At 38.8% G+C, this 13,087-nt stretch overlaps 1 protein-coding gene across 4 annotated transcripts in view; it reads left to right on the top strand.

Annotated features, from left to right (window-relative positions):
* GANC (glucosidase alpha, neutral C) overlaps positions 1-13,087 on the top strand; it is an 84,147-nt gene that overhangs the window by 53,589 nt on the left and 17,471 nt on the right. For 3 of the 4 annotated variants that reach the window (XM_066343766.1, XM_066343765.1, XM_066343768.1), the window contains 6 exons: positions 1,876-2,019; positions 2,982-3,078; positions 6,415-6,516; positions 8,218-8,461; positions 9,822-9,886; positions 12,001-12,083. In XM_066343766.1, coding sequence (XP_066199863.1) covers positions 1,876-2,019; positions 2,982-3,078; positions 6,415-6,516; positions 8,218-8,461; positions 9,822-9,886; positions 12,001-12,083 — 735 coding nt within the window. The remainder of the gene's footprint in view (positions 1-1,875; positions 2,020-2,981; positions 3,079-6,414; positions 6,517-8,217; positions 8,462-9,821; positions 9,887-12,000; positions 12,084-13,087) is intronic. The other variant, XM_066343767.1, reaches the window with a different exon arrangement.

The following is a 13,087-nucleotide window of genomic DNA, read 5'->3' as shown; positions in this document are numbered from 1 at the left end:
AAAAACACAGAGAAAAGTGGAGAGGCCACATCTATAGAACCGTTTTCAACCAATTGTGAAGATGATAATGATGCCTAAAACAAATTGGGTGTTTGCTGTGTGCCAAGCAGTGTGCTAAACACTTTCTGTGCATATACCATTTTATCTTCACACTAACCCTCAGAAGGTGGAACTATAATTAACTCTACTCCCACAGATGAGGAAATTAAGGCATGAACAAATTTTAAAACCTACTAATTTCACCCATCTAGTAAGTGGTGGACTCAAGATTTTTTTTTAGGTGAGAGGAGGGGAGACAGTGAGTCAGACTCCCACATGCACCCTGACTAGGATCCACCCTGCAACCCCATCTGGGTCCAATGCTCAAGTACCAAGATGTTTTTAGCACCCAAGGCTGATACGCTCAGACCAACCAAGTTATCCTCAGTGCCCAGGGCCACTCTTGAACCAATGGAGCCACTGGCTGTGGGAGGGGAAGAGGGAGAGAAGGGGGGAGAGGGAGGAGGTGAGAAGCAGATAGTCATTTCTCCTCTATGCCCTGACTGGGAGTCAAACCCAGGACATTTATAAACTGGGCTGATGCTCTATCTACTAAGCCACTGGCCAGGGCCTGGACCCAAGATTTGAACACAGTTCTGTTTGTCTCCAAAGCCAAGCTCTTAACCACTCACAAATAGTTTCTGAGAATCATGTATTAGAACACAGAAAATAGCTTTGAGCAGGGATGAACACTGCTTGGGACAAACGCTCATTCATTTCCCTATTGTCTATGACTCTCATGCTACCAAAACAGTGTTAAGTTATTGAGAAAGAGGTCTTATGACCTTCAAAGTTGAAAACCTGGCTCTTTTCAGAAAAATATTGCCTGCTTTACCCGAGAGGATGCTAAAGAAGAACAGTCAGATAGTTAAATGTTTGAAAACCATATATATATAGAAATAGATGAAGATAAAGAATCAAAAGAAAACACATAAGCCTCCTCCAAGCATTTGAAAGACTGTCATGTGAGTAAGGCAGTAGATATCCCAGGAGGCAAGCTAGGCCCTGTAAGAGGATTTTACCAGGACCAGGACTTTCAGAAAATAATGGAATGAACTGCCCGAGGGACTCCCTGCCACTGTAGTTATTGAGCCAAATGCTGAGAAACTAGGGATTTTGTAAAGGGATTGTAACACCATGTTAACTAAATAGATGACTCAATTGCCTCTTCCCACTCTAAATTGAATGATTCTATATAGAACACAAACTATAGATTATGCTAATAAACCGGCATTTTAGCTGTCTTTCAAAGTATTATTGGGAAGGCAGGTTTTTATCATGTATAACTACAATTGCCCTTCCCTTACTTAAGAGTTGTAGCAGATGATGGATAAAATAGAGCAATGTTTTTCAACCACTGATCCACAAAAGAATTAACCACCCTGATGTTGTGTAAAGATTATAGACCCATAGACATAATAATCTTCACACAACATCGGGGTAGTTAACTCTTTTGTGGACTGGCATGAAATTTCTGGCAAACCAGCACCAATCCATGGACCATCAGTTAAAAATCACTGATATAGAGCCTAATTGTGAACATTCACAACCTTTCCTGTGGGGGTTCTCTGGAGTGGACTTGCTGGGCAATATGTATCTCACAGACAATAGAGCATAGCATTCATTCATCAACAATACTTATTGAGAACCTTCTGTGGTTCAGTTACTAGGTCTTTGGGATATTTTTATTCTAGCAGTGGAGCAGAGGACAGAGTACAGATAATAAATAATAAATATAATAAATAAATAAGTGGAGTAGGAAAGAGGAATAAAGGCAGCTATCATATTAACATCATCACTATAGAAGTATTATCTTAACCAAGATTTACTTTCTAGGGATCTTCTGATATCCTCTACATATGGAATGACATGAATGAGCCTTCCGTCTTTAGAGGGCCAGAGCAAACCATGCAGAAGAATGCCATTCATCACGGCAACTGGGAGCACAGAGAACTTCACAACATTTATGGTTTTTATCATGTAAGACATTCAAGAAGAAGCCAACTGTACCCATGGAACCAAGGGACCAACACTCTCAAACCAATTGAGCCATGGCTGTGAGAGGGAAAGAGAGAGAAAGAGAGATAGGGAGAGAGAGAGAGAGAGAGAGAGAGAGAGAGAGAGAGAGAAGGGGAGGAGGAGGGGTGGAGAAGCAGATAGTCACTTTTCCTGTGTACCCTGACCAGGAATCAAACCCGGGACTTCCATATGCTGGGCCAATGCTCTACCACTGAGCCAACTGGCTAGGGCTCAAAAAACCATGTAACTGTGTTTTGATGGCCCTCCCACCAACTAGTATTTTCCAGTGGGTGCTCCTGTCTAGATATAGCCAGAGGCAGATTTTAAAGCAGGTACACTGGGCGCATGCCCTCCCTGACTTCTGAAGGGCCCCGCAAAACTCCAACTTTACACTTTTTTCTAATGTAAGGGGCCCAATATTTTCTTCTGCACCCGGGGCCTCAAACAACCTTAATCTGTTTCTGGATATAGCAATGTTCAGGTAGAATGTGTTTACTTCTCTCACAGCCTCTTGCTATAATTGTAAACTGCTTTAGAGAATTTCTTTCTGTAGGCCAAGGCCAGTTACTTAACCCTTCTGAATCTCAGCTTTTTCATATATGAAGACTATCTCAGAGGTTGTTGTGCAGATTATTAAAGAAAATCTTATAAAATGCCTAACAATAGTAAGCACCAATAAAAGCTAGCTTATTATTTACTATAGTTTCTTTGCTATTTTAATCAAATACATTTTCTATTCTTTCACTAAGGGAATTTAGAGTAGTTTCACTACATAATAAAAATTGTTTGATGGATTTATCTTAATATTCTCCATTTCACATTTCCAACTACTATTTACTTTTTTGCATGTTAAATAGTTTATTTGGGATAGACATGCCCCAATCCAATCATCTGTTTGAACTTTTTCTCCTTTGACTTTGTAGCAGAAGGCTACTGCAGAAGGACTGATACAGCGATCTAAGGGAACGGAGAGACCCTTTGTTCTCACTCGTTCTTTCTTTGCTGGATCACAAAGATATGGTAAGGAATGGCTCTTATGATCAGACTTAAAAACACAAGTCTTTTTTGACTCTTTATAATATATAGAGCTACTACTGCCTTCCTGCTCAGTCTCCATTGGGCAGGCCTTTGATGTGCCCTGAAGTATGTATTTTGTCTTATGAGCAGAGTAATTTTAATTAAGTTTAGTTACTTATTTACCATTGAAGAAATGACCACTTAACTGTTGGGTAAATGACTTCAGAGTATCTCAGTTTACTGGGATGATCATCTCTGATTTTGTATCTTTGACTTATCAAAACCAGGAAAAGTATACTTCTAACACATTCCTCCAACCACCTGTTCCACTTAGCAATATGACTTAAAATAGACCTGGCTATTGCCTGTGGTCAGGGTCATGTATAACTGGATCCAGTTTACTACTAATGCAGATCTAGTTCCACTTAACCACCCTGTGGCAGGAAGACTATTTTAAGTCCTATGGCCTTGCATAAATAACTGGGGGCTTAGGTCTTAATTTGAAGAATCCAGCCTTTACTATACTTTAGACATTACTAGGGCTCCTACACCACCCCTGCAAACCAGCCCTGTGGTACTCAGGAAAGGCCAAAGTATTGTCATCTCAAGCAAAGATTCATGTACAGAAATACTCAACCCAGCATTAGTTCTTGAAACAAAAAAATAAAATCCAGATATGTAAAGGAATAGTTATAAAACTATGGTATTATTCATGTTAGACTGTCGTAAAGCTATTTAAAATAACTTTAATTGCATGACAACATGTTTGACATTATAATAAATGAAAAAAAGAGAAATGCCTAAATGTATATATATATATTTTCCCAATTGTGTGTGTGTATAATATATAATGCATAGTATATATAGATTACTATATATTAATAAGTATAGTACCTTGGTGATTATAAGTGATTTTAAGTCTCTTCTTTTTACCTATCTCTATTTTCCAAATTCTCTACAAGCATCATTTTTAATCACTAAAAAAAAAGTACTTTTAATGAAAGCATTTATAAGCAGTGGTTAAGATAAGAAAAAATATGCATACTGAGTAATCTTTGTTGGCCCACTGCCTAGTCTTCAGTGCTCTTTGTTTGAAGCAATAGGCTTTGCCCCAAAGAGTAGTGAAGTGAGTGAGGCATTACAGAGAATACTATTGTGTTGTCATATGCTGAAACCACTAGCCAGAGACCTGATAAACAACCACGTGAGACATGAAAATATCTTCATGTTTATATGAACTTTCTTTCTTGATAAGCATACCATCATGTGGATTTCAAAATCTTTATGTAGATATATGCATATTTTATTTAAAGTCAAGAAGAAATTATTAGAGTACTGTTTAAAAAGAACAGTCCTTTGAAAATATTTTTTTGCAGGCCGTGGGAGAGCATACAGTTTCCATGGCAGATTAAAACAAAAATAGCTACCAAAATTATTTAGGTAGAACTAGACAAAAATGCCTCATGAAAAAATCTACATTTAGTAAAATAAGATTGATGGATCTTTTATGGATCTCTTTGGTGATATATAATCTATTTTCACAAACTCTTATCAACTATACAGTGAAGAAAAGCACTGGCATTAGAGTCAGACTCCCTGGGTTCAAATCCTGACTTTACCACTTGGTATAACTCTATAACTCTGGGTAGATCATAATACCTACTGTTTGCCATATTTCCCTCATCTGTAAAATGGAGTTAGTAATAGTGTTTACCTGCTAGGCTTGTTGTGATGATTAGCTGGAATACTATAAGCAAAGCAGCTCAGAAAGTCCTTGATAAATGTTAACTGTTGTTACTGCTGCAGCTATTATGTCTCCCCTATATGATCTGTACACTTTTCTCAAATTATAGAAGGTTTTTCTTGGGGGGGGAGGATTGGCATATAGTTCAAAGGAACAGAATAAAGAATCCAAATAGAGTTCAATATGTATATGATCAGTTGATTTTCAACATAATCACTAAGGCAGTCCAATGGAGAAAAGAGTTCTGAATATCATGTAGGGGGTAAAAAGAAGAACCTCAACCCTTACCTAACATCATACACAAAAAGTAACTCAAAATGGAAATATAGACCAAAATTATAAAAGCTAAAACAAACAAAAAACTTCTAGAGGGAAACATAGGAGAAAAGTCAAGCCACAGACAGAAAGAAAATATTTGCAGTATACATCTTTACCTGTCAAAGGACTTGTATCCAGAATATATAAAGAACTTTTACAATGAAATAATAAAAAGACTATCTCCTTTAAAAAATTAGCAAAAGATTTGGATACCATACAAAAGAAGACATATGAATGTTCAATAAACACATAAAAAGGTGTTCAATGTCATTAATTACTAGGGAAATATAAATTGCAATCACAGAGAGACACCACTACACACCCATTAGAGTGACTAGAATTAAAAAGACTGACATTGCCAAGTGTTGACAAAGGATATAGAGCAACTGAAACTCTCATCTATTGCAAATGTAAAGTGGGACAACCACTTTGCTAAACAATTCCGAATTTTCTTACATTGTTCAACACACACTGAGTATAGACCCAGCAATTCCCCTCCCAGGTATTTACCCAAAAGAAATTAAAATATATGCCACACAAAGATTTCTACATAAATATTATAGCAGCTTCATCCGTAGTAGTCCAAACTTGAAATGAATCCAAAATGTCCATCAATAGGTGAATGGATAAACAACTTGCTGTATATCCTTACTATGGAATACTACTCAGCAAATATACTGCTCACAAAAATTAGGGGATATAAAATAAAAAGAAGTCAACTATAATATTATACTGAAAGAAAAACCCTAGACTGCAAAAGAAGATATAGTATGTTTCTATTTATATGAAATTCTAGAAAAGATGGATTTGTAGTCAGAAATAAAATCAATGGCTGGGCAAGGTGGGGGTCACTGACTGGAAAGAAGTGAACTTTTGCTGTTATGGAAATGTTCCGTGCCTGCTTGTGATGGTGGTTACATGGTGTGCACATTTTTAAAACTCATCAGACTTTTTACTTAAAATAAGTACATTTATTTTATGTAAATTATATCTTAGTGAAGCTGATTTTTTTAAATGTTCCTCCTAAAATTAGACTCCAGTTAGACTTCAAAAATAAGCATGATTTCAGAATATTTTCATAAATTGTTCTGTCAGTTTTACATTAGCAAATTAACATATTTTCATTGTGAAAAACCAGAATTTGTATATTTTAAAGTAAGGAAGAAATGTTTCCTTTTATATTAGTTTGTCTATTATAAATAAGGAATCTAAACATGAAATCAAGGACATGGGCTATTTTGTGATTTCTTTAAATATTTTGTTACTGGTGTCCAAAGGTGCTGTGTGGACAGGCGACAACACAGCAGAGTGGAGTTACCTGAAAATTTCTATCCCTATGTTACTCACTCTCAGCATTACTGGGATCTCTTTTTGTGGAGGTAAGCTGATACCCTTGGGCTTGAAGTGAGAGAACATAAAATGTAAGAGTATTTTCATCAAAGCTGGTCGCAAATCCTTTTCATTGGCTGTTTAGGGGAGGGATAAACATGGGAAAGAGAAAATGAGGAAAGTGAAGGGGAGCAGGAGAGAGGAGAGAAAGGGTAGCTTCAGGGATGTTTGCATCTTATCTGAATTGAATACGTGAAGTCAGAAAGGAAGCCAGAGTACGGCTTTCCCTCACTCTCTTATTGCTGTCTCCTTATCCACTCTAAACACTGAGTTTCTCTTCCTGAAACATGCCTTTTCTTCTTGAAAGAAAAATGGAAAGTATTACAAAGAATTTTGCAAATCAGAAATCCATCTTAAAGAAATCCTTTTTACTCAGCAAGTTTAAAATTCTGTGACATATTTTTACTGTTAAAAAAAAAAAAAAGATATGCTCAGCCCTGGCCAGGTAACTCAGTTGGTTAGAGCATTGTCCTGATATACCAAGGTTGTAGGTTCGATCCCTAGTCAGGGCACATATAAGAATCAACCAATGAAAGCACAACTAAGTGGAACAACAGAAGGATCTCTCTCTCTCTAAAAATCAATCAATAAAAAAATATAAAACACATTAAAAATATGCTCTTGGGAAAGATAAATTTAGTAAAAATAAAATTCTCTCATAAGCTACCTTCCCCCATCCTAATAATTCTCTGCAGATGAGAAATCTAAATATGGCAGGTGCTCAGCATGGCTACAGTTCCAGCTGATCCTTGTTTTCTATAGGAATAGAAATGACTTAGTATCACTTTTTGTTAGGTGTGTTTTTAAGGCATTGGTCCACATGCAAGGAATATGTACTCTGCTAAGAGTGAAATTTTACTTAAACCTCTAATTCTCATTATCTGTTTCTCTTTAGTTCTATAATTTTTACCTTTCTTTAGCTATTGCTTTCAAAGGAAATCAGTTGCCACCCCGCCACCCCCATCCCACCCCTAAATACAGGCATATTGACTCAGGTGACATTTTACAATTTCTGGGTTACCTGAGTTCAGGAACATACCTGCATGTTGATCTTGCAGTAAAGTCTCTAATCTTTTGACAAGACGAGAATATTAAAAAAGCATATTGTTGCCTGACCAGGCAGTGGCACAGTAGATAGAGAATCAGACTGGGATGCAGATGACACAGGTTCGAAACCCTGAGGTCGCCAGCTTGAATGCAGGTTCATCTGGCTTGAGCATGGGCTCACCAACTTGACACAGGGTCACTGGCTTGAGCCCAAAGGTCCTGGCTTGAAGCCCAAGATCGCTGGCTTGAGCAAGGGGTCACTCACTCTGCTGGAGCCCCCCAGTCAAGGCACATATTAGAAAGCACTCAATTAACAACTAAGGAGCCACAATAAAGAATTGATGCTTCTCATCTCTCTCCCTTCCTGTCTGTCCCTATCTGTCCCTCTCTCGGCCTCTCTCTCTCTCTCTCTGTCACAAAATAAAAAAAATAAAAATAAAAAGCACATTGTCAGATCCCCAAACAGACTCTTTTTTATTATGTGGCCCTAATTTGAAGCCACAGTTTTATCCTGTCATTTTGAGTGCACACACAGTACCTTTCTTCTGTCAGTCTTCAAGGCCTTAATTTTACTTATGTGCATCATTTGTTAAAAGTCTGGTTGCCTTACAAACCTTTTTTTTTTTTTTTGACTAATGAATTAGCCGATATAGGCGGCTTCATCGGGAATCCCAAAGCAGAGCTACTGGTGCGTTGGTACCAGGCTGGAGCCTATCAGCCCTTTTTTCGTGGACATGCCACCAGAAACACCAAGCGACGGGAACCCTGGCTCTTCGGAGAGGAACACACTCGGCTCATCAGAGAAGCCATCAGGGAGCGATACACCCTCCTGCCTTATTGGTATTCACTATTCTACCGAGCACATGTGGCTTCTGAACCCATCATGAGGTAAATAGGCTTCACCAGTCAGTGGCCCCAGCAACTCTATAGTCTAACCAGCCTCTGGAAAATGGAGTACTTACACAATGATATCAAGAGAAAATGTGAAGGAAAACCATGTGTTTAATCAAGTGTCAATCAGTTTATTGAGCACCACTGTGAAGATAACGTTTTGATTCAAGTGTTAATATTTGATATGAAACAGAGATAGAGATTTTTCAAAGAAAAATTAAATGACTTTGTAACTAAATTCATCCAGTATTTAACCCATAAGCACCTTCTCATAAAGAACCATTTATTCTGCCAGTCTTAAGGTCTATCTTACTCTTAGGGCTTAACTGTTCCAAGTTTGAGGTGAACATTTTTCCTGCTGTATAAATTATATTCTGATTCTATTTTGAAGGCAGGTATGAAAAACAACTTTCTAGGTTAGAGGTGGAATCACACAGAGATATACATAGTACACTAAAACTTCTGGATCAGCAACTCCTAAATCTGGCTCAGATCAGAATTGCCTGGGAGGTTTCTAAAAACACAGATCCCAAGGCCACGCCTCCAGACCCACTAGGAACCTCCATGGGTAGGCCCCAGGGGTCTGTATGTCAGAAGCTTCCCTGTGATTCTAGACATCAGCCAGCCTAAAAACCATGTTTTATTACCATTTGGGGTAGGAAAGGGAATACATTATTACAAAGGCTAGTGAATAAACTAAAAATAAGTCATGAAAAAAATATCTCTTCCTCATGAAATTGAAAAATAGTGGAACCATTAAGTTCACATTCAGATACATAGATACTGAAAGTTTACTCTATAAGCCCAAATGTATTCTAGATAGTACAAAAATAACAATAAAACAAAACCATACAACAGTTTCTCAAACCTCCAAAAATGTTGCCAGCTTGAAAGCACGAAAAAAATAGTTCTTTTCATTTAAATTGGTAATGATTAAGGATGAATAACAGGCAACGAGAGCACGAGAAACGGCACAGGGTTTATATCATTATAAAATGGTTTCCCAAACATTTAATTTGCCTTACACCAAACATGTTATGCATTTGGACTTGCACAAAACTCTGACTCTGCCTGTCAGAGCAGTATTTACTTAGTGTTCAACGATCAGCGGAAAAATTGCAGGTACCAGAATTCCCAGTCTATCTTTGGCACATTTAAGCTAATTGATAGCTCTTCCACATAAGAAAAATACAAGTAATCATAGCAATTGCTCATAAAATCTTAAGTCATATGAAAAGAGTCTTGGCTCTTTGGCTTTTTCTGGTTTCCTTTGAATAGTCACAAAACTGAAATGTAAGTGATTGAATTGTAATAAACATTTATGATGCTGAAGTAAGAATTTCTTTTCCTTTCCTAGGCCTCTGTGGGTAGAATTCCCTGATGAATTAGAGACTTTTGGTGTGGAAGATGAATACATGCTAGGTGAGCATTGCATAATTATAGTTATGATACTGTAATTATGTTCTTTTTCTTTTTTTATGACAGAGACAGAGAGAGAGAGAGAGAGAGACATAGAGAGGGACAGATAGGGACAGACAGACAGGAAGGAAGAGAGATGAGAAGCATCAGTTCTTCGTTGTGGCTCCTTAGTTGTTTATTATTACTCTCTTTTATGTGCCTTGACCCGGGATGGGGGGGTTCCAGCAGAGCCAGTGACCCCTTGCTCAAGCCAGTGACCTTAGACTCAAGCCAGCAACCTTGGGCTTCAAGCCATTGACCTTTCGGCTCAAACTAGGGACCATGGAGTCATGTCTATGATCCCACACTCAAGCCAGCGACCCTGCACTCAAGCCGGATGAGCCTGCACTTAAGCCAGGGACCTTGGGGTTTTGAACCTGGGTCCTCTGCATCCCAGTCCAATGCTTTATTCACTGCACCACTGCCTGGTAGGCTGTAATTATGTTCTTCTTATTATATTTTCTAGTGTAATTACAAGTGCTAAAAAGTCCCCAATTTCAGAGAGCCAAAAATAAAAGACATTTTATCACCAAGATTTTTAGTGTATTAACGGGATCATAGCTATTCTATTGTCATGTTGCACCTCTCATAATATTAACTTTAAATTACATATCATTAAAGGGAAGGGAAGGGAAGTAGGAAAAGTAGACCTGATGGCTGTAGTAAAGACCCAAAAGAACTTATTCTATATGCAAAATAGGACAGGGTGGGCAGTGACTCTTCTTTAACAAGGGTGAACCACCAAATCCAGAACATGGAAGTCTATCATCTTGACAGTAGGGCACAAAAAGCTATGCTCAACAGAGAGTGGAAACCCCAAAATATAAAATACCTAGCTCTTCAGGTTTCCACTCATCCTTAGGTGTTTGCTGAAACAGCTACTTCCTTGGAGCAAATTTTCCTGATCAAATTGCTTCCTAATACCTAATTCCACCTACTTAGGTCCAAGTCAGTCCCTCTTATTACATAACTTTCATTTTATTTTGTACTTTCCTTTATTGATATTTGAACTTGTAATTATTTTTTTAATACCTATCTTCACTAACTGTAACTTCCATGAGGACAGGGACCATGTCTGTCTTGTTTGCCACCATATCCCCAGAGCTTAGCACAGTGCCTGGTTCTCAGTAGGCACTCTATAAATATTTGTTGTATTAAAGAGAGAATTCATAAATAATTAAATTTTACAAGTGTGTGGTGTCAAAATCAAAACAAAATGAATAATTTTGATGGCTTTTAGTAGAATTTTAGCCTTCCTAACAATAATTGCCAAGGAATAAGATCTGAGTGTCCACGCTGACCACACTTCTGGATAACAGTAGTAGGCTCACCATCATCTACATCACTCATAGCAAACAGTGAAGCACTTGGATAAGTGCAGTGGTGCTTTCAGACTACTGACACACTAGCAGTTATGCACAAGAAGAGACTGTGGGTTCCTCCCTTTAATCTCAATATACTATAAGTGGATTAATGACAGGCAATGATACAGTCACCTCTGGGAGACCCTGCCCTCTTTCTAGCAATCATTGGTTCAACTTTCTCCTCCTTTAAGAAGTTTATAGTGCCTGACCAGGTGGTGGCACACTGGATAGAGCATCAGACTGGGACTCAGAGGACCCAAGTTTGAAACCCGGAGGTCGCTGGCTTGAGCACAGCTCATCCAGCTTGTGTGCGGGCTCACCACTTGAGTGCTGGGTTGCTGGCTTGAGCATGGGATTGCAGACATGACCCCATGGTCACTGGCTTGAGCCCAAAGGTTGCTGGCTTGAGCCCAAGGTCGCTGGCTTGAGCATGAAGTCACTTGCTTTGCTGGAGCCCTCCGGTCAAGGCACATATGAGAAAGCAATCAATGAACAACTAGGGTGCCTCAATGAAAACTTGATGCTTCTCGTCTCTCTCCCTTCCTCTCTGTCTATCCCTATCTGTCCCTCTTCTGTTTCTCTCTCTGTCACACACACAAAAAGAAATTTATAGTCTGATGGTCTTTAAAACTACAAAAGCACTCAATAAAAAGGAAAGGATGTTTTCAGACCTCATATAATATTATTAAACTTTATTTCCTCTTCATTTTTCAGGAGGTGCTTTATTGGTTCATCCAGTCACAGAGCCAAAAGCTACCGTGGTTGATGTGTTTCTGCCAGGATCAAATGAGGCAAGAGTAAATGACAATCACATATTTTATGTCTCTTGTAGATCATTCCTCATTCTGATGAATTAGCTCTGTTGGGGTGTAGATTTCCTCATTATGCAGTGCTGAAGACAGCCTAAATGACCATAGCAACTAAAGAATCTTGTAAGTCTTGACCACTGTGCTCAGAGGTCAAGACTTAATGAAAGGGCAGGGAGAGGGATGAGTAGGTGCTGATAGAAAGGAGGAGCAGGATAGTTCTTTAGCTTCACACTTTGACTTGTGTAAGTGACTCCTTATAAACACACTGAAGTTGTAGGTAGGAAGAAATTTTCAGTCCACTATGAAGCATCAAACTCTGGGGGAAACTAGTACAAAAAGACTTTGCTCTTTGGTTCTGGCTCTATCTGAATCCTGAGTTTTTGGCACCAAAACCTGGTCTCCAGATATTCACCAAAGTGGATAAAAAGTAACAACAGTGACTTCCCTCTCTGCCCTTCCGGCCTTCTTCTGCTCTTATATTAGTTATTGTCATTGATTATCATTACTATATAAAATATCATCCTGAACCTGCACGAGCCCAAGGCACCGAACCCAGGCAGGGCATGGGGAGAGGTGGGTATAAGCCAAACAGCTGTGGAGCAGACAGCCAGCCATGGGACATAAGAGCTACAGCCCCCAGAGACAGACCAAGGATATAACCAAAGGGGTTAGGAGGAAAGACAGGCAGAAACTTGAGGCATTAGACCGGGGAAAGAGTGTATGGAATAGAGAGCAGGAAGGAGACAGATCCGGGAGGTGGTCCTTGAGCACTGGAACATCGCCACAGGCTAAAGCACACAGGGGGAAGAGCCATGAAGGATACTGAACTGACGTGGGACCACCACACCAAGATATCCTTGTACTGTCAAGGCAAGTGGTGAGGTAGCTGAGCATGCCATGCTCACTGCTCTGTACTGTCAAGGAGATCGGTGCTATTCTCTTTTCATCCAGGTTTACATGTATGGTTGTTGTATTGGTTCCTTTTTTTTTTT

This window comes from Saccopteryx leptura, chromosome 6, assembly GCF_036850995.1.
Source record: "Saccopteryx leptura isolate mSacLep1 chromosome 6, mSacLep1_pri_phased_curated, whole genome shotgun sequence".
Lineage (NCBI taxonomy): Eukaryota > Metazoa > Chordata > Mammalia > Chiroptera > Emballonuridae > Saccopteryx > Saccopteryx leptura.
The sequence above is the reverse complement of the archived record's forward strand: the minus strand, read 5'-3'. Positions and strand labels throughout refer to the sequence as shown.